At 35.2% G+C, this 22250-nt stretch overlaps 4 protein-coding genes and 1 pseudogene across 4 annotated transcripts in view; 4 read left to right on the top strand and 1 right to left on the bottom strand.

Moving 5' to 3' along the window:
- The window catches only part of LOC143464550 (uncharacterized), a 146405-nt gene that overhangs the window by 109059 nt on the left and 15096 nt on the right, over positions 1–22250 (bottom strand). The window lies entirely within an intron of this gene.
- Positions 3789–5697, top strand: LOC143464570 (mortality factor 4-like protein 1 pseudogene; annotated as a pseudogene).
- LOC143464572 (PEST proteolytic signal-containing nuclear protein-like) lies at positions 5696–10542 on the top strand. The gene is made up of 5 exons (XM_076962425.1): positions 5696–5815; positions 6213–6379; positions 6517–6597; positions 8154–8209; positions 10289–10542. Exons 1-5 carry the CDS (start codon positions 5794–5796, stop codon positions 10419–10421), a joined length of 459 nt encoding a protein of 152 aa, XP_076818540.1. The 5' UTR covers positions 5696–5793; the 3' UTR covers positions 10422–10542.
- On the top strand, positions 6523–8084 carry LOC143464571 (DNA excision repair protein ERCC-1-like). The gene has a single exon (XM_076962424.1). The coding sequence runs from the start codon at positions 6656–6658 to the stop codon at positions 7547–7549; it is 894 nt and encodes a 297-aa protein (XP_076818539.1). The 5' UTR covers positions 6523–6655; the 3' UTR covers positions 7550–8084.
- Positions 10465–14352, top strand: LOC143464569 (exportin-5-like). Its single transcript, XM_076962423.1, has one exon. The coding sequence runs from the start codon at positions 10465–10467 to the stop codon at positions 13996–13998; it is 3534 nt and encodes a 1177-aa protein (XP_076818538.1). The 3' UTR covers positions 13999–14352.

The following is a 22250-nucleotide window of genomic DNA, read 5'->3' as shown; positions in this document are numbered from 1 at the left end:
TCTATGAGTTTGTCACACAATAAAGCAAATATTCATGTTGGAAACGCCCAATTTCTTTAAACATGAATTTTCACTATTTTAAATTTTGCTAATGGTTCCTTTGACCAAATGATCAAACACTACGCAAACTATTGTAAAAAATTATCCTAAAAAGCGATTTAAACTTTAAAATAGAATAAACATGTCAAGCTGCAAAATAGATAGACTGACGACAAAAATTTCAGATAAACGTTATCACTAGGGCCATTTTTATTTTGACCTAACGAAATTGCTTATTTGTAGAGGCCACAGTTCTTCCTCCAGTTACCCAAACATAATATTTTGTCGATTTCAGACCCAAACGTAATATTTTGTCGAAAAGTCAAGGTGTTATAATGATTATAAAAAGTGCGTCGTGTTCTTTGGCGATAGATTTAGGTAGCTTGTTTTATTTTGTCCTTGTGAAAAGGGCACTTTGCCTCGATTTTCTCCGCATGGTAAATTCTAATAAACAGCAAATTAAACAGGAAATACTTGTTGTTGCTCCACTCCAGCTTGATGGTGTTTACTTTTCCTGTGGCCTTCAACAAAATACTTTTTATCGCACTTCACTATAACCTCTCAAAAATTGCACCTTAAATTACCCCCGGGAGTTGCATTAAATTCATCAGAAAAATCTCGACAAATCTGTCTAACTTTTGCTGAAGACGATTTAGCTTGCTTAGGCATTTTTGTATTACAGAATGTCAGTAGGCTATTCCTAAAATCCAAACTGTTGATCTTCGAAAAGACCACATTTATGAAGAGGAAGTGTTTTGTAAGAGTTATTTAAATACGTAACAATGAATAAACAATGGACAATATGCGATAAAAGTTACTGCTGATCCAAGTGGGCATCGTGACTTATTTCCTATTTTTATGGGTTAATATGGTTTAATTATGTCGCAGTTCCTGATTTACAATGCTTCCACGAGGATTTTTACAAAAATTACTTTCAAGAAACACAAAAACTTTGTCAAAAGCCATAATTTGACAAATTTTGACTTTATTGTAAATTTTGACTTTATTTTGACCTATAAACTTCTTAGAAACAATCCCCTAGGTGCTGAAAACAACTTTATTCTTTGATTCGTGGTCAGACGAGGTCCTTAAAAATTTTTGACTTTATTGACTTTTGCGGGCCCTAGTTATCACACAAAAGAAAACGAAAATTTTTAAAATGAGGAGAATCCAAAAGTAATCTTAAAGCGCAGCTACTAAGGTAACGCACAACTAACTTTAGAGCCTAAAGTTGTATTGAAAGCACGGAATTGGCATCCCTGCAATAGCGCGATAAGATTGATTGACCTATAGAGATCTTATGTATGTATGTAAGTATATTTATCTTATACATTTAAGATATCTATAGATAGACCAGAGTTGTGCAAGACAATTCCGCGATGTCAAGTCTCACGCGGCCTACTGGAGTAGGCCGTTTTGGCGAATGCATGCACCGCTGGGGCCTCAAAACATCACCATCATGAATTTGCGGTGCAGAATCACAAACAGCAGAACACATCGTCTTCGACTGTCGTGTCCTACACCCACCCATAGGCCAAGAAGACCTGAAGACCCCTGACGAAGAAGGGAAGAAATGACTGCAATTGGTAGCTGAATATGCTTGAGCCGACCTCATACGAAAGAAGAAGAAGAAGAAGACGCGGCACACAGAGCGCGGAGGAGTTAGAAGATGTACCTTTACTGGAAGAACCTACCTGTAACGCTGATACAATTTGTTTCTTGTCTGTTATTTTTTGGCGACAATTCTACTGTGAACAGTAGCTTTGTCTCGTATGGCCGCTATTAAACAAAAAATAGTTTTTGTTGGAGTATTCTGGTATCCAATACCGGTCTGGCCCTGTGTTAACTGAACGCGCCTTCGAAACATTATAGTATAGGAGTTAGATTTTATGATAATTAAGTCGCGTAGCGCTGGTACTTATCGTTGGTAAGCACAACTGTTAACCAGAAACCACAGATTGGTGACCCCAGAAAACTTTTAATACAACATTGAAGAGATGGAAAACTGGGAAAAAAATGATCTCATTGCAGATATGGGGGGCCGTTTGCAAAAATGCTTTAGAGTGAAGATCAAAAGCCTGCTCACAAAAATCCCAGTTCGTTTGGTTTATAGCCTATCCCTCTTGCTTTTTATTCCGCTCGGTAGCCGAGTGAATCGAGTGCAGGTGTCGCAATAAGTGTGGTTCTTGATCCGATATGAATAAATATGGCACCACTATAAACATATACATGTAAAAAGTTAACAATGTGGACAAATTTAGAAATACGCAATGTTGTTATTTGTAATTAGACAATGAGTTTGTGTGGTGATTACGACTTTTTCGACGGAATTCAACAGGTTTTGATGGTAATAGAACATGCATTTTGTGAATCCAATACAGAGCGAAGTGACGTGCGTCTAGCAGGTTATTTAGCTTATGACAAATTAAATATTCGTTCGTGTATTACTTGTGTGAAGTATTACACAACAAACATATCTGCCATAAAGACCGCGTGCACTGGCGGCTATTGTTAGAATAGGAGCGAGGACGATTGATGGTTGATAACTTGTTTTACATCTGCTTCGATGGTATGAGTTCTCATTTCTCAAACGGCGTGACTATGCTGTTAGTTGCTTAAATTCTGTCTATGCATATTACTAAATGATAAAGTTCCCAATTTATTTCTTATAAGACACAAAGGTTTTCACCTTCGGGCAAAGCTTACTGAATGTTACATTGCGCTTAATAACAAGTGAAATCAATCACGTAAAAAGGGAAGATTGTAAACATTACATCGGTATATATATGTGGCACACCAGTTCAAGCGAGGTAATTTATCTGAAGTCATTAAGAAGAATTCAAATCCGGTCAACAACTGAGTTGCAAGATCCCAAATTAAATTTCAAACATCTCGAAAACAACACGTGACTCATGACGTAATCGTCACAAGCTTATTAAAAAAAAACATAAGGCCAGGGTCCAGAAAATTGGTGACAAAGGATAGCTATTGAATAGTATGGTATGATATTCATAATCATACGGTTAGACTGAGAAAAGTTTTTACAGACCTCAAAACCGTCGATAATACTTCAGCGCTTGAGTCCGGTTATCGAGCTAGACTTAGTGCCAATTCCGATTGTCACAAATTATTTGCTTTTTTGATTTTTGTATGAATTTAGCAGGAGTCGGTGATGACTTGCCCGAGGCATTTTGATGGTAGGCCAGATATTTGTGTATGTTGGGTTTAATAGTCGTCCTAACAGCGAAGCATTGTTAAGTTTATTACCGAGTCGTTTATAATTAATTCATGAACGTTTTAAACGTTTTGGCTTTGCTGCTTTTTCCCGGTCGTTGTTTGTTCACAGGGTTACTAATTACGTCTTGTTTATCTTTTAGTCGACCATAACCAATGACTGCAAGATATACGATACGATATTAGTCAGAATAACGTACTGTATGTGTGAAATCTTTCTTAAAATATCGCAAAACTGGTGGTTACAGAAATGTGACTCAAAACAAACCGTCGTTTATTCGGCGATGCACGAGTGTGTGATATGTAGAATCTGCGAGTAAGAAAAGCGCGCAAACCGCAAACACGACTCTGATTACAGCTGTAACGTAATTACCGAGAAAAAAAGTGCTATAAAAAGGACTGATGCTTTACAAGCAAAAAATACAGTTAACCCGACTAGGATTTAATAAAACCTTATACTCATAGACATCTTAGGTTTACATGACACGCTTCGTTTTGCTGATTACTGTTAATACTGTATTCGTTTTCATTACTGGTATAGGATATCATATTATTGTTTGGAATGTAGGCATGTAGACTAGGCTGACTAGCTGTTAGTATGGTTTGGTGAAACTTAGCAAGTGAGTTATGTGTGGAAAGTTACTTATTGCTTCTTGCTTAAAATGACTCCTAAATCACTTGACAAACGATTAAAATTTGGTGAAAATGAACGAGTTTTATGCTACCAAGGTCCACTAATATACGAAGCAAAATGCCTGAAAGGCGAAATATCTGACACAGGTAAGGTACAGTACCTAATACATTATAATGGATGGAATAAACATTGGGACGAATGGGTTGCGGAACCGCGTGTTCTAAAATACAATGACGCTAATTTGCAAAAGCAAAAGGAATTACTACAGCAGTACAATGGCAAAGACAAGGGAAGACGAAACAAAATGACAAAACTTGTTAAGCCAGAAAAAGAAAATGTTGAGAATAACAAAATAATCCCAGAGGTACATACTCCAATAGTACCGGTATTTGTGCAACAATCCGATGATACACTAAATGAGGTGAAAAAGAAAAAAGTTGTTGATGACATACAAAAGCCTGAACGAGAACCAGAAGCAAATACATGGGAAATTGGGTTTGGCAGTGTTCAGATTCCTGATCAGTTAAAACCAATGCTTGTAGATGATTGGGATTTAATTACAAAACAGAAACAACTATATAGTCTGCCAGCCAAAACCTCTGTTGAAGATATTCTTAACATGTATCTGGAGGAAAAATCAAGTTCAGCTGGTGACCAATACTTTGTGTTAAAAGAAGTTATAATGGGCATGAAGGAGTACTTCAATGTAATGTTGGGTTCTCAACTGTTATACAAGTTTGAGCGCCCTCAATATGGTGAAATTATAGAGCTTAATGCTCATCTAACTGTGTGTCAAATTTATGGTGCCTATCACCTACTGCGCTTCTTTGTACAGATGGGTTCAGTTACATCGAAACATGCACACATAAATTTGGAAAACTTTGGGATTCTTTTGTACTATGCACAAGACTGTCTTGAATTTCTGCAGGAAAAACGATTAAAATTTTTCAACCCAAGTGAGTATGAAATTGCCCCTGCCGAATATCACCGAAAAGCAATCACCTGATTGTATAGTTGATTTCAAAGAAATTTTCCCAAAAATCTGCTTAAATACGTTTTTATTGAACTCTTGTATTTAGACTTACTGTTTGCTTTTTGATTATGGAATATGATGGTGATTTTGTTTCTTTTGCTGCTTGCAAAAAGGTATGAAGCAAATTCAGTAAAATAATACCATTCAGGCATTAACTGTTAAATGGCGGATTGATGTAGCTGTTGTTTACCCGTGGTGTTTTTGTTTAGTTTCTATTTGTTAAATAAATACACTACATTTCTATCGGTATTATTAATATACAGTAATATCTCTATATACACTGCATTACAATTACCAATTTGAATTTCATATGTACAATATTTTGGATCCTATCTGTTGATAGCAAACTTAATACTTTGTATATAATCAATATATTGATGTACTTTTAAACTTTTCTTCGTACCCAGCAATAATTTCTTGGTGATTCAGTTTTTCTTTTTATATGTCAGATTGCTGCAATCTCACTTTTTATTTTATTATGCTTGTTTATGTTACTTTGTTTTGGTGGTTGATTCTGTTTATTACTTACTGTCATTTTTGTACCGTATGGTTAGTAAACGTTTGTATTATGCTATTCACCTGTCGGCCGTTGCGAGCTTGGTGGTTACGTTTGTCTTGCTATGGCAATGAACATTCATGGTTGTCAATCACTAGACTGTTGTTTCAAACGTTTCATGTAGTAACAGGTTTTATTAAATATCTTTTTTGTAGGCTAGTTTAATTTTCAGTTCATGATATCAAACTCATCTTTTTTTAGGTGTTTATCCACTGTACTTCCTGGTTTTGTGTAGTTACAAAGTTTTAAAATTTGACGTTGTTAGTTTCATATTGATTTGTTGCAATTCTTACAATAATGTCAGATGATTTTGTGAAGGGTAAGTAAAGTAAACTATAAACACACATAAACTTGTCTGCATTTGGTAATATTGCAGTTATCAGTACTTGATGATTTTTATGAAATGAAAGTGTGATGTAAATAAATTTATATCATGAAATAGTTTGTAGGTTATAGACATAGTGATCAATTAGATATAATCGGTGTACAAGCACTTGTACACATTTTTACTGGCACTATTTTATACCATCTCACTTTCTCTATTGGTTTGAGTATTTGAAACAACATACCACAGAACTTGTATGCTACACGTGTAGGAAATAGGTAGAGCATATATTATGCAGTATATATGGTGCTAATAATGATGCACTGTTGTCAAGAAAAAAATTGATTTTTTGTCGAACTCATTTTCATTGTGGGCAGTTTTTTCGCACCAGGATCGTCCTCAGGCAATCCAACAAAAAGACCAGCGAACTCCACCAAAGACGGTCCACCATCCCAAAAGAAAATTGCCATTTCACTTGGCTCTTTATCGAAAACTAAAGACAAATCATTTCTTCAAAAATCAAACAAAGCAAATCCACTTTCCATTAAGCTGTCAACAGTAAGTAACAAAACATGATTATTAATCTTATAGACCAGTTAACAAAAAAACAACATACTGATGATGATATACGTATATATTTTTCTTATCTGTGTAGCATGGATTGTTATAAAAAAAATTATTTTCAAAATTTTTAGAAGCAAGAAAAAAAAGAAACTGAAGTTAAGCTTGTTCCAAAATCTAAAAAGGCTGCTGCTGTCTTTAATGAAAGCAGTGATGTAAGTTTCACATTTGCAATAGTGTACTACTACTACTACTCAGTTTTTATGCGACAACATGTCTAAAAAACCTGAAAATGAAAAAGGTTTTGGTGACTTTGACTGTGATGAAGATGAAAAAGCTTGTAGTGCTTGGTTAAGCAAACAAAGCACTGTCTTAAACCAAGATGAAACTGAACAGCCCACAACATCCTCTGGAACTAAAGGTTCAAAAACAATGGAGAGTGTATTTGGTTTCCTTGAAAATAAAACTGATACTGATAAGTCAGAAGGGAGTTCATTCATAATGACTTCAGCGCAAGCTTCAGCTTTAGGCGCTGGAAATACAATCATTGTAAATCGATGTCAACAGGGAAATCCGGTTCTGGATTTAATTCGAGGTGTTCCCTGGAAATATGCTGATTCTTCTGCAACATTATCTGCTGATTACATACTTGGTCCCACAACGTGTTGCTTGTTTCTAAGCTTGCGTTATCATGCTTTAAAGCCAGAATATATATACAAAAGACTGAAACTTCTACAGAAAGGAGGATCATTTGGTTTACGTGTGCTTCTTTGTCTTGTTGATATCAAGGACCCTTCCCATTCTGTAAGAGAACTGACAAAAACCTGCCTTGTCTACAATGTTACTCTTTTGCTTGCATTTAGTAATGATGAAGCCGCCACTTACTTGGAAACATTTAAAGCTTATCAGAATAAGCCATCAGACTCCTTGCAATCTCGTCGAGCTGTAAGTAGGGCAGAGCGCAATATTGAAGTTTTGTCGTCTGTCCGGTCAATAAACTCGACTGATGCCAACACACTTCTGTCTACTTTCGGTTGTATTTCCAACATCTGTGTAGCTTCCCCAGAAGAGCTTGCACTTTGCCCTGGCATAGGTGGAGTTAAAGCCAATTCACTGGAGAAAGTATTTCGGCAACCATTTTTGAAACCAAAAACTCCTGATTCTTAATTCTGTAGCTCTTATATACATATGATTGCAAATCTTTCTCCACGAAACTACTAACATAAACTGATCCACAATGTTTCTAAAAAAAAGATTGGTGGAACATGCAATGTTAGATGTTTATGTATAGGTTTTAAAATTGGTTGTTTTAAATTTCTTTATATGTCTGCTAATTACATACTGGAACTGGATGTTTTTAGCATTCAATTCAATGTAAGCTTCTTTCGTGGTACTTTCATCAGTTAAAGTATTTCATTGAAAATTCCAATTTATGGTTCATAACATTACTTCCTCTGAATTTATGTAACTTGTGGTTAACACAGTGCTTGTTTCCAGGCTTTATGTATGGTTGCATGGTATTTCAAGTAATATTCAAGATTTGCAATTTATTGGATATAGTTTTCAGACTGTTTTTTTTTTAATTTAACATTTACATTTACTTAATATCCATTTATACATTTGCCTATATTCCATTGTCATACTTATTGTTTCTTTGTGCAAATTTTTTCTAAACAATTGTCAAAAATCTCTGCTTTCCTAGGCACTGTGTCTTAACATACTTTTTGATAGCAAGTTCTACATAATTTTATAAAATGCTATGGTTTCTTAGAGTGAACCGGAGGAAATGCCTACAGAAGCTCGTATGCGAATGAAGAACATTGGAAGGTAATCATATTTAATGAAAAATATTTATGACAGATAATCTTGTTGTTCACTGTATTGGACCATTGTGTGATGATGTTTTATCGCATCTAGCCAACATATTTGCATGTATGGTTCCATGTTGAAGCAAACCAATGTTGATATAAGTGTCAACATAATTGGACTGTGTTGCAGGCATCAAACTTCTGTCAGTTTACGGTAAAATGACGCTTGTCATGACTTGTATTCTATGTTTTTAAAATGATCACTTTTCATGACTGGTCTGTCCAATATATTCCTAGTTTTATAGGCCTATAACCTTAAAAGAAACTTAGTCCACTGTTTATTTATGGACACATTTAAAATGTCTCTTTTTATATAAACAATCCCACTGCAATTAAGTAGTTATTAATTAAACAGTTCATGGTTCATGCTGCAACTGTGTACTACAATTCCAGCCTTCAAAAGTAACTCAAGGCTATTAAAATAGTTGCAATGGAATCACAGTTTCTGACTGGTATCATGATGGTTAAGCAACTACTTTTATTCGGCCCCGAATATTTTCAGTGCATTAGATTATAAGGGTATTTTAACCTGTACTTGGCACACAAAATAGGTTGCCAAATTTTTTATGGCACACCTAATTGTTTAACGGCAATGAAGTAGCAGTTTTTGTTGGAGTTTTTATAATTATGTCCGAAAAGTGAGTAGACCATTAACTTGAGTTTATCACTATAATTTGTACACATTCAGTTTCACACAGCAAGAGCACCCATATAACATGGTAACCAAAATATTGAATCATATATATGTTGTGACCAGAGAATTGGAAAGAGAAAAGCTAACCTTTTACAAAGCTTAGGCCTCCAAAAAATTCTTCATTGTCTGATTGTGTCTCTTGGCAGATTAAACTTAGTTTGCCGCTGTTGGGCATGCAACTTTTTCAAAGGGTACCCATTTTTTACAGGGCCAGATTTCATCCACTGAATAAAATAAAAGGTATACACTGCTTATAAAGGCAGATTATTTTTATGACACTATTGCATTTCTCACTATTTTGCATGCCAGTTTATTGACAAGGATCGTTATAGTTTTTGAAGCCATTGATGTTGCACTCATCACTTTATGTTTATCCTTCTTGTAATATTTACACTTTTGTCTGTCAAAATCGAAACAAAATATTGCAGGGTTATCTACTACTATATTATGAAGTGAAGAACATTACAAAAAATGAGCACAATGGCTCGTTGGCTCCACTTCAGACACTTCTACCTTGAATGATTCTTTATCCATTCTAATGTACTATAACATTCATATTTATTTCATTTACCTTTTAAAATTATAACACTCACCATTGGGTGAACAAGTCACCAAGTTAAAAACAAACTGACATTTTACGAAATCCATGTCTTCATCAGAATGGTGTATGGCCTTGTGCAAACAAGCAAGGGAATGGGTTAGATTTGAATTAAAATGGCTGTAAGCGCAGTATCAGTTCAGTTCAACGACCCAGCAAAAAGCTATAATTTCTGACAATTGTTTTTCTAGAAACAGTTATTGTTCCATATCAGGAAAGCTGTTGTTTTTATGTAAAGCAACTAGGTAAATCGTATCGCTGTTATGTCTTGCATTGCTTAGGTAATAATGTTACTTTTGTAAACCAATTGCTTCAATTTGGGTTACGTAATTTATTGCTCAATGTTGGGATACCCTTTGAATCTAAGGGCAAACCTCCCACGATTATATGTTTGCCTTGTTGCAACTATCCAATAATATTAAATGTATTCTATGCTTGGGGTAGTTAATTACACCTGCAATCCTGCATTCAAGCTGGTCTGATAACAGGTAGTGATAACTGGCTTTATAACAGATCCTGATAAAGCGACCAACCCGGTTATTGGAACCGATTTTGTTGCACCTTTTTTTGAATAACATGGTTTGGTTCTTGTTTTCATTAGCTGTAATTTCAGCAGAACTACTAAAATTAAGAAGGGACTGTGATGCTTATATTATGAGGCTATGTTAGGCTAAAATTGGGAAAGAATTGACTATTAAAATGCTTAAGGCTTCTATTAATGCAACATCTTTAAATTTGTGTTTTAGAAATACACCAACCTCGGCTGGCCCCAATTCTTTCAACAAAGGAAGACTTGGATTTATGGACACTGGAAAACTTTGGGAATTGCAGCAGAAGGATCTTTTGGGCGATATACATAAGAAAGACACATCTAAATAATTTGTTTGCTTGGGCTTTATATAGCTCATTTTTGTTTTCTAAAATGGACAGTGCTGAGTTGCAGACTCTTCTTTGTGCAGTGGACACACTTTTGAATCCGCATGTAAATAACTCTGCCAGAGCTGAGGCTCTTAATCTATGTGAATCATACAAAAACAATAGCAACAGCTGTATTAAGTTAGGTTTTCTTTTAGCCAACAACCAGTCACTACAACCAAATGCTCGTTATTACGGCATGCAGCTTATTAAGCATTGGATTCGTTTTCACTGGCTAGAAGCACAAAATGAAGAACATAGTTTCATTAAATCTCAAGTCCTTAATCTAATAGCATCAACAGCTTTAACTGAGCCGCCTTATATTAAAGGTTTACTTGCAAGTGTCTTGACTGAAATAATAAAGCAAGTGTGGCCCCAAAACTGGGCAAATATGCATACGGAACTCATATCATCTTGCACAAGCAAGGAAAATGCTGCAGATATTGAGATAGTCATTACCGTTTTTTTGGCATTGGCTGAGGATATTGCACTGTACCAGAATATACCAGTTAAATCTAGAGCACGGGATTTAAGGCAAGCTTTATCACTTGCATCTAAAGATATTGTGAAATTCTTAGTCAATATATTAAAACAGCAGGTGATGCTGGTATCAACTGCTATTAATGATGCTTACGTGCATTTGGCAAAGATAGCTCTTCAGGCAATGACGGCATATGTGGAATGGATAAACATTGACCTTTTTTTTATTGATGAGGAAGGATTGCTACAGACATTGCTGTATTTGCTTGAACAAGAAAGTTTACAAGTACAAGCTTGTCAATGTTTGCATGCTATTGTATGTAGAAAGGGACATATATCGGAAAGAAGGCTTTTGCTTAGGTTAATGGATGATAAATATGTGGAAAGATACGTTTTGTCAGTTAAAAATGCTTCTCTGGCTGCAGGATTTAATCAATCTCGATTCCAGTTTTTATGCTGCATTGGTAAAGTTGTCGCTGCATTGGTACACCACTTAATTACTGTTTGGAATAGTCAAGATGAAAGTAACCAAGATTTTCCCAAGGATATATTGCAATATAAAAATTTTCTTGAGCTGTTGTATTTTATTGCTAGCCATCACAGCAGATATATATCTGCCACTGTGCTAACAGCACTGTGTAATCTTTTACGTCATCAACAGATTCGGAAAGATAAAACTATTCAGCTTTTAGTGCCAGTTCTGCTTGATGTAATAACAAGGAACTTATGCAAAGATTTTACGAGTCAAAATGATTTCTCTCAGTTCGAGGACTTGGAATTTAATGGAAAGGAAGAAAAAAACAACTTCATTAAATCATTTCGTTTTACAGTGATTGAACTTCTACGATTTTGCACCTGCGTTTCTCCATTAGTTGCAATTAAGGCTTGTTTTCAATACACTCAAGCAGAACTGAAAAAACGGTATGAAAGTATGGCTTTGTGCTACATTGGATGGGAAGGAACATTGACTTTTATGGAAACCGTTTCAGGATCTGTGCTAAAAGCAGCTGATGACTGCAATGAAAAGGACATGCTTCCAATTGCGGAAGCTGAAAGTCTGATGTACACTTTGTTAACCAATCAAACAAAAGATGAAATTATGCTGAAAATTTTTCTTAATTGTGGATATAGTTTGTGTAAAATTGTTGCATTGTCTACCGAGCCTAAAACCCATTTTAAAGTTTTATTAGACAAGATCTTTGAAATATTAGATGCTACTTATTCTGAAGCAAGTCTCCCAAGAACCAGTTTATTAAGGAGAGCTGCATGTGCCATTATTGTTCGTGTGTCCAAAAACCATCCTGATATTATGCTTTCACTAATGGATCACTTCAAGTCAGTAGTCCTAGAAAGGTTGTCAAAGACACCTTGTGTACTCTCCCCATTTGAAAGAGTTTCAATGTTTGAGTCGTTGGTGCTGTTAAGCATGGAATGGAAAAGCTTATCTGCTCAAAGCGAGCTCATAGGCAACATAATGAGCACTGCAGATTACATATCTAAATCGGACATTTTGCTCAGTGCTTTGCAAAGTTCCCGTGATTTTGCAAATGCTATTGGTTTATACTCAGTGCCATCTAACATGTCACAAGTAAATGAAGGTGATTCTTGTTCAGACTTTCGGTCCGGAATTTACTATTACCTTGCTGTAACACTGGCGGTCATGAACCGCACAAAGTCAATTGAAAACAATGACAATCCTTGTTGCTTGCATGTGGGCATAGCTATCGAACATACTTTAATGATGACGCAAATGCTATCTGCCATGTGGTCATCAGATGTACAACCATTTATTCACCCCCAAAATCTCAAGGCATTGCAGCTTAAAGAATCTGAAAAGTTAACGTTGATGTATCACAACCTGGATCACATTACCGAAGAGAAATCCAAGTCTGAAGGGAATCCAAAAGAGCATTGGGAACGACTACAAAATTTTTTAATACTGTGTTTGGACAATTGCTATCAAATTCTTGGTTTAGCTGGAAAAATCTTAGGACCGCGCTTTTATGTTTTGTTAAATTTGGAACAAGTTATTGTAAGAAAGGCCTTAGCAAATATGGAATTATTACCTGTCATGCGATTAAAATCTTTACTACGACATTTCTTGGGAAACTTCCTAAAACATTGCCCTTTGGAATACCTGGATAGCATTATTGGCCCTTTGCTAACTTCCTATTGCCAAATTATAATGGAAAGGTTGCGGAAAGCATGGGAAGCTTTTGGAGCGAAAGCAGCTGAGCGCCTTCAGGGACTGGACAGTAATCAAGATGACGCTGATAACATGGAAGAAGGTGAAATGATAGACGAGCAACTATTAAGGTTGTTAACAAGAGAACATCTAGATATTCTTATAAATCTTTTTGTTAACAAACAACCCTCTCCAAACATGCAAGGCAATCAAGAAACAACAAATGAAGACGATGTTGAAATGACAAGTCAAAACCATAGTGTTGAAAATCTCAATGTTGTACTGTTAACCAGTCTAGGTGCTGCCATCATTAATCACACAGTTTGCGAAAGTGTTTTGTGCAGTGCTTTAGAAGCCATGTCATGGCATGACACTACATCCTGTTTCAAGTCTACTCAGTTATTGTCTCCACTATTAAAGATGCTGTTGCAGAAGAAGGAAAACCTTTTTAACAAAGAAGTTACCAGGATAGTGTTACAATCCATTCTTCATGGGTTGCATCGCCATGGACAGCATGATGGTTGTGAAGCAACATTGGCTTCCCTTGCCCTATCTGTTATTGGACCCCTTCATCATAAGCATATGGATGTCATCAGCTCATTGTTGCATTCTGTTGTGCCTGACGTGGATATTAGACAGATAAACACTTTCTTGGAAAATTATGACAAAACGAGTGAAAAGAAAAGAAAAACAAATTTTAAACGTCTCATGAGTGGAATGATTTTGCATCATGTTGGACAGCAGTTCAAGGAGGTGCCAAAAATGAACGAATTTTCACCTTTTTCTAGAATACAAAATAAACCTGTCAAAGTGGAGCATGATCAAGAATACCTTGGTTTAGCTGATCTTTTCCAACCTAATAATAATAGCAAGTAGTGGTTTGAATACTTTTGCTCCAGAATGGCAGATTATGCTAAAGTTTGGTGCAAATGTGAAAGTCATGGCAGAGCTTCTAATCTAACTGAAAATTTTAGTTAGTTTGCATAGGAATGTGTTTTAATGCCTCTTTGAACATAATTTTGTCATGCAGTTTGTCATCTTTGTGAACATCAAAACAGCGTCATAATCTGACCTATTTATTTGGTAAATGTTATCAGACGCAGGCATGTTGCAGAAACAATCAATTGTACGTATTTTAACGAATGTCTTAAAACATTAAGTACTGCTTATTTTGGTATTAAAACCGGCATGATTGTAAAGTATTGAATGGAGATTGTTTAAACAATCGTATTTGGTTGCATCGTTGCATGAAAGATTGGTTGAGAAAGACAGAGTGCATAAAAATTACACAGTTACTGTTAATTTTTAGTTTGACAGACCCTAAAATATTATTTTTCGCTCAGTGTTTGTTAGAATAGAACGTTGTGAAAATGAGTACCAGACAAATTGAGAGGTCGCACGCACGTCGCCAGAGCAGTGCTGTAATTTCTTTGGTTTTATCTTTCAGTGACTTGGCATTGCTGTGAAGAACAGCTTTACTAGAAAAGGTTTTGTAGTAGGTACTGTACACTTTCTCAATATTACAAATAACTAAGAACATAAGTAATATACTACTGTTTATAAGATGTCTATTGAGTTGCAATCACCATGACTAGCTTAGACAACTCATCCGTTGATTTCGATGATTCACTCATTTAACGCTCGCTGGTGGAAGCGCCAGCTTATAAAACGCGAAAGCGATGGGATTTAAAATGTTCAACATGAAAAACGCAGCGAGCGAAACAATGTGAGATATATATAGCTAAAGCTAACACATTGAGACAAAAATAAATAATAATAGTTAAGGTTAAGAAGCGGATATTTCCAATAAAGACTTCTTATCAGCATAGATGTTGGAAAACAACCTGGGAACGTACTAAAGTAAGTGTTCACACGAAGTTACTCAAAGCAAGTTTCCAAATATCAATCAACAGTTGAAGTGTAATCCAAGCTCGAGCGATGCGGACAAGGCTGTGTATAGAGCTCATTGCGGGCATGGGTCAGAAAATAAATTTAGGCCCCTGTAAAAATTACGTAAGGTCGTAAATCCTAAATACATGATTCATAAACGGCCGGGAGCCACCACTGTAAACCTACTCACTACATTCTGCAGGTTTTAGTCACAACGCGCACATTCCGGCACAAGTTAATATCAGACACAAAGTCGAAATGTCATACATATCTTCATTGAACACTAAACTTCTTTGGCTATATGTTTCATAAATTTCAAATTGCTATAAATGTTTCAAAAAGTTTGTTTTCATAATTCCTTCCATCCAAGCCATGACATGGGAGTGCAAAAGTAAAGCCAAAGAGTCACAACCTGAATGTAACGTTAGCCAAACGCTTTGCGCAGAGAGCACATTTTTCAAGCAAAACGTTTCCCAAAAAATTTGGCCAGTGCAAATTATCTAGTTTATCCCAACGCAATGGTATAAAACTGTTTTAGAAACCAGTTCCCCCACCAATGTTCTATTTTTAATCAAAGTAATTTAATTAGGTATTGTCTCTTACATATAAGAGAACTATGCTACTTTTGAGCAGGGAATATCCTTAATTTTTTTGTGTAGATGCCTTTGAGCATTCAAGGTCCTAAAAACTGGGTGCCCCTGGAAAATCTTGGATGCGCAACTTTGTTAAACTGTGGGACTATGAACAATGTGCATATTAAATACAGGTAAATTGGCAACGCGTTCACAATTTACAATACCGTATAATAATGACCCGTTCGGGAAAAACATGCAATAGTTTCTACTCGGTAGTAATAGGTGTCTTCAATTTCAATGTTATTATGAACCTTTCAGCCAAGCAAAACATAATACACGCAATTTGTGAACGCGTTTGCGATTTACGAATGCGCTGAAAAAAACGACACATATGGCTAACCATAACAAGTGGGGCGCTACCCAACTTCCCCTTGCGAGGAGGAGACGTCGCCAACGGTGTTAACTCCGTCGATTCCTAACGAGCTGCATCAATCATTATGAGAGCGTCTTGTTGTTATTTATTTAATAAAATGGTGGATGAATAAACAAGAAACAAAACAACATCAAGCGAAATTCGAATATAAGCAGCACATAAAGTAAGACTCTATTAATTACAGTGGCGACCACTTTTCAAAATGTTTTTCCAGTTTTCTTTTGTTTTTGTCTATGTCCTTATTTTCACTCAAGTCCTTATTTATAGGGCTGAGGTTCCTATTTTCGGCATTTCGACACCTTTATTATACCATTTTGTACCAAAGAGATATCAAAGTTAAGAGCATGCAAATAGTGTCTCGTTTTGCCCTCCAGCTACGCCTCTGATCGAAACCCTAACTGCAATGAAACTTCACTCAAGCTATACAAAAGCAAGTCTTGATATTCACAACATTAATTACTACCATTATTTAGTATTAATGGCAGACACCTCGTCAGTCTGCGTGGATCCATCCAAACAGACATGGTTTTTCGGATTTTCTCTCCAACCCACATGGTAACCCAAACAAATCGATCGGTTGCAGTTGTTCTTTATGCTTAGAATATGGGTGTAGTATCGCCCGAATAGCTTATTAAAGAAGTTGTTTTTATCAATTAGTCTTTTGCATGCACTGCGTTTGGTCGTAAGTTCTACTTTGCCACACATTTGGCACGTCTTTACAAGTTATTATAGCAGACAGAGACTTGGCGCAAAAGATAAAAAAAATAGCTACAAAATATTCTGTCCGTTCTGCTTTCAAACGCAATTAAAATGGACTACTAATGTTAACACAATCTACAGTAAATGAAAGTAGGCTGCACCAGTAGTCGTTTAATCTTTTTAAGTGTTTACACTTCTCACAAATAGCTGTTGTTTACATTTTAAAACTCCCGGTGTTTGCGCCCCTGCGAACTAGCCTCGTTGCTCCTTTCATTAGAAAAAAGCGTACAGCACGAGGTTTGTCACGGTCTAGTAATTTTTTGTTTCAAGCAAACGTGTTGTCCTTGTGCGGCGTGACTCGAGCAATTTATGAATATAGTAGATTGAAGTTTAAGGTTATTTCTGCATTGAGTCAAGGACAAAGTCATAGTAGTTTTTTGTCAACGGTTTTACGGTTGAATATTTAAAATTTACCTTATCTGTTTTGCTTGTAAGTTGGTAACACAACTTGCCTATGAGCTTCTGCGAGGTATACGGTATAGTCAAGGTTGTTAACGGTTCCAACTGTACTGGTGGTCTTCATTTCAGGCGTAAAGACAATAATTAAAACTTACTTTCTCACTTTTATGCTTTTTCTCGATATTTTGATTCTGTGTCTATGCTGCTCGAAGGTTATTTTTTTGTTGGGAAATAGTGGGTTTGGTATGAAGGCATATAAAACCGTTTGAAAGGGATGTCACAATTAGCTGGTCAAGTCAGTTGGATAGACTACTGGCATCCTATTGGAAGGTTTGTTTACAGTGCACAATCAGACAATGTGTCAATATATCTAACATCAGAAACTGCAAAACGCCAACGTAATACCTAAAAATAAAACATGTGCACTTTTGTGCAAATAAATTAACTCAGAACCCAGCTTCATGCATTGCATCTCTGCCGCTTCATACCTGTATATACTTTCAAGTATCCTAATAAAAGTTGTATCTGGGCTTAACTACGGTACTTGCGCACTTCCACATAGAGTAAGCTAGCCAATTTGTGAAAAACTTTGTATAATGCAAAGTAATACGTAAATTAAACAAGTTGTACTGATCACATAGCCATGGTTTTTATATCATTAAAAGCGTAATTTTATTATGTATATTATGCTTTAAAACTGTAAATTTTTAGTCAATATCTTTCAGGTGGTAACAAAAGTTGCACCAACAATTTTTGCGTCAGTATGCGAATGCCAAAAACATAAATTTCACACGGATTCAAGCTAGTTTTGCTGTTTTCTGATAAACTAATTTTAATTAAATAGACATCAAATATTCAATAGGTTTAAAGCCCTGCCAAACTTTTGCCATAAAACATGGCATTTTTCGAAAATAAATAACGTATAGTACGTTATATACGTCTCGAATAGAAACCATTATCATTATTCTTTTATAAGTATTGTATGCTGATTCTAAGCAAATGTGCCTTCTAATCGTATCTTTAATTTTTGCCATTGATTGTAGGGAGCGAAAAGTAAGATGCTAATCTTGTGAGAGCGTGCTCAAACATGATGCGATAAATGTTTTATTTTTAAAATTTCTAGCCATTATACATATATTTGACATATAGCCCTGTGCCGCATACACCAAAATATTAAGACCAGGTTAAAAGAAAACGAGCCAAATACTAAGACATCGGAGTAATCAAAAGTAGCGAATCGTTTTATTTACTGCTAAAAAACATCGAAAACTGAAGATAAAAGAACATCTAAATCCACAACTGTCAATCAATGTTCAATATTGATGTGCAATCAGAGGCATTGTATTTATATAAAATGAAACAGTTGGCGCTTTTCCAATGCTAAAACCTTATCACATGGCTCTATCTTTTATAGTTTCAAATCAGTTTTACTTGCACATTGTTATCATGTCCCTTTATAAGTAGCAAATGACGGCACTGTCTAAAATTTATTTAAATAGAATTAAGGATTAAAGAATGAATCTCACTCTACTTTTTGACTTCAAATTGAAATTATTTTCTATAATGCATATTTGTGTTTCTTGATACACTTCGTCAAATTTTCAAACAATAAACTTCTGTATCTTTTCTGTATTCTTTTTTCAACAATTAAACGAAAACAGCAAATTCCTTCGCAACGAATGAGTTAAATATTACGCTTGAAAGCAAATAACTTGAAAATAACAACAGAAAGAATGGCAACTAGCGCAAAAATTCAAATTACCTTGGGAAAATTGGCATTCAGATATGCGTTCACTCGCAATTATGACAGAATTAAGTGAGCTTTTCGACTTCATGTTGGGTGAGATTGAGATCCAAGTTGGTGCATTTAGCGTCATACCAGTGGTCGCAATGATCGTATTTTACCCACCACGTGTGACTCAAAAGTTCCTACAGCACTATGAAAATATCTTCGCATATTGGCTACCTCACCAAACTTGGACTGATGTAGAAAAAGTGATTAAAAATGAAACTTAAAGATGAAAGAGCTCCACGAAAATTTAAAGAGAGGGAGGAACTGTTGCGCAAATGTGTGAAAAAAGAGCTGCTATTATTCGCAAAAAATTAAAAGATTTGTACAGGGACCAATTTCTTGCCTCTGTAAGAGATTTAGCTTTTTTGAGTAAGGTGTGTTTGTCTTGATGAAAACGAAGGATAATTTGTAGGTAGAAACTTGAAAATTGGAATATTAACAGAGAAGGGCTTTATAATGTTGCACACAAACTTTCATTTAAAAATATGCAAAACTAAAAATTTGGTAAGTAATGTTTTGCATACTGGGTATTTTTACATATTGGCTAGCCTACCCTAAAGCCCCTGATTGAAAAATATGGCGGTTTTTGGTTTTGTCTGTTTTTATTGTAAATTGGTGCGATGTGTAAAAGTTCAACGTACACGTTGATGAATCTTGCGCTCACGTGTGCCACACCAGATCAAGCCTAGACCTTAAATACTCACCTGTCATTCTGTTAAGAACAGTGCGTTTAGGTCTATTTTGCTTGCATTCATTTTATTTATCATTTTATTCTGATATGACAATATCACAAGTATATATATACTCTAAAGTTTTGTGTGTAAATGTTTCAGAGAACACATTACAAAGATGAGTTATTGCGTTGTCACCATGTTGTTCATTGTTTTTTTTAATCAGTTAATATCATGGGTGAATTCTGTGAGACGTGTACGAAGATCAGTTTGATTTACATAACGAATATGCAAAAATCATGTTATGTCAACTGCACTCTCTTGTGTATCCTGGTGTGAAAGTGATGTTAGTTTGCATATTTTGCTGCAGAATTTGTCATGCAAATATGTAATGCAATTTGCATGAAATGTCACTATATTAATATATTACCTCAGGCAAATTTTTTATGCACTATCTATCATCTTTTTATGTTCACTTTTTTGTGCCATACGTTGTCTGCGTCAATATGTTACAAACCCTTTGTACGGCCTGTTATTACGATATTTGTATCCAGTTTTTTCACCACTAAGTTGGCTCATACCATTTAAGCCTGAATAATAACTCATCTTACACGAAGAATTTTATGCTTGGTATAAGGTAAATTGTACCTTACTTTACATTAGCCTATATTTCCTTGTTTCATTTGCACACAACTTTGTTATGTACATTTGACCGACTGGAGAGCATTTAAGTGTTTATCTCCCACATGTGAACCTTTGTACACTATTTAGATTAAGATGGGATCAACTGTGTGGTGACAAAATGTTATGCAGCTTTTACCCATCTTCTTAAACAAAATGTGAGCCAAGCTTTTCCTTTTTAGTGACACTTTGCCTGCTAATATTTTTCCATTGAAAGGCAGAATATTAACTATATATACTTAATATTATATGTTTTGTGTTATGCACAACTTAACCATTTTAAATTAAGATTACTAATTCTTGGCATCCGAATTGCAAAGAGAAAAGTTTGTCTAGTGTTCTTTTGTAAGATAATAAATCAATAACCACTTCTTTAATGTGTGGGCTTGTTTTATGAATTAGAATAACGTATTAATAAAGTTTGCCTGTGTTGTAACTTATTTTACTGTAGTGGACAGCATGAGTTTTGCACAGAACGTGCATGTAGGGTTGAAATGTGTGGCTTATAAATCAATTGCTTATATACTTTCTATTGTGGTCTAAAAAATACACCAAATATTCCATTGGCAAGCAGCAACAAGTTTGGAACTTTGTAAGGGACCTGAACATCAAAATAAACTGCAGAAGATGGCTCTGGTATCACAACCACTTTAATTGCAGTTCAGAATAACTTGTATTGCAATGTTTTGCTTTCTGTTTTTATTAACATCACTGCAATTTACCTGGCAAGAAACAAACAGTCAAACTGCAACTAACAACCATTATTTTATAAGGCTATTATTTTATATTACATGAAATTTTGCAAAAAGTTTAAGTAGAAATTGTTAAATCATAACTAATTGCAGCTGCAACCATTAGAAATATTGACATAGGACAGTCTTCCGGTCATTGTTTGTGCTCACACGCAAAGTTTAAATGCGCAAAGTTTCTCTAAATTAATTTTTTAATAATCTCTGACCAGTTTCTTATCGTGTCAATTTAAGCGCAAAGCTTCATTTCTGGAAATCGTTTTGTAGCCTATAACCCTATAACGTAGTATAAAGACCTGTTTAAGCATAAAAAAAATTCTTTCATATTTGGCAAAATCTGCTGTGTAAGAAGTTTTTTGTTATTTAATGGATACTTCAACAGCTTCCTGCCCGCTTTACAACAAACTGCTTGTCCTTAATTTAAATCCTGCAACTTGCAGCACATTCTGGGTGAGGAGCAAGGATTGTTCTTTTCGCCTCTTTTTTCTCGAATTTGTTTTTTCTCTTTTAACTCCTTAGCGAATGTTATGTTTTCTGCACAACGCACTGTGGCAGAAAGATGCTAAGTTAAATCCAAGTGCTTACAATTTGAACTCTAATTCGTATCTATCGTTTATTTCTTATCATTTTGAACAAAGTATATTTGTTTCAAAGTAATAAAATATATTATTTCGTTCAACGTTAAAAATATGAGATAAATTTTTGTTTCATGAAAGCGATAATTAAGTCTATTTTGTGACGGGTTTGTTCGCTCGATCTGTTCTCATAGGTAGGGTCATTTACCGTTGTTGTCGGGCATGAAAATGTTTCAATTATGTCTAGCGTTTTCAATTGTCAACAATGTACGTTCTAATAAGCGTGAATGCATAAATACTTTGCTTTGATTGGGTGGTCGCATTCGTCTTAAAAAAAATGTCGTAGTACCAATTTTCCAAATAAAAGAGAGTACGACTTATATCATCGAAATTCTTTAATTTTTTCTAAAGAAGTGTTTACACTTTCCGTATATCAAATCTAAGCAACATGAAACATCTTACGATTAAATTTTTACACCGTTTGAAAGGAATATTCAGAGTAACTTTAGTAATAACTAGGGCAACCAGACTTTTGACCTAAAAATTTTTAATTTGACCTTAAAATTTGCAAATTTTGACCTTATTTTGAAAAACGCTATACTGA

The sequence above is a fragment of the Clavelina lepadiformis genome, chromosome 7 (assembly GCF_947623445.1).
Source record: "Clavelina lepadiformis chromosome 7, kaClaLepa1.1, whole genome shotgun sequence".
Lineage (NCBI taxonomy): Eukaryota > Metazoa > Chordata > Ascidiacea > Aplousobranchia > Clavelinidae > Clavelina > Clavelina lepadiformis.
Note: the sequence above shows the minus strand (reverse complement) of the source record. Positions and strands in the feature narration are given on the sequence as shown.

What these genes read in the sequence shown, in the direction of transcription:
- LOC143464571 (XM_076962424.1), top strand. Translation starts at nt 6,656, where the DNA reads ATGTCTAAAAAACCTGAAAATGAAAAAGGTTTTGGTGACTTTGACTGT.
- LOC143464572 (XM_076962425.1), top strand. Translation starts at nt 5,794, where the DNA reads ATGTCAGATGATTTTGTGAAGG. An exon ending in TTTCCATTAAGCTGTCAACA is followed by an intron (nt 6,380 to 6,516) that starts GTAAGTAACAAA and finishes CAAAATTTTTAG; the next exon opens with AAGCAAGAAAAAAAAGAAAC. An exon ending in CGAATGAAGAACATTGGAAG is followed by an intron (nt 8,210 to 10,288) that starts GTAATCATATTT and finishes TTTGTGTTTTAG; the next exon opens with AAATACACCAACCTCGGCTG.
- LOC143464569 (XM_076962423.1), top strand. Translation starts at nt 10,465, where the DNA reads ATGGACAGTGCTGAGTTGCAGACTCTTCTTTGTGCAGTGGACACACTT.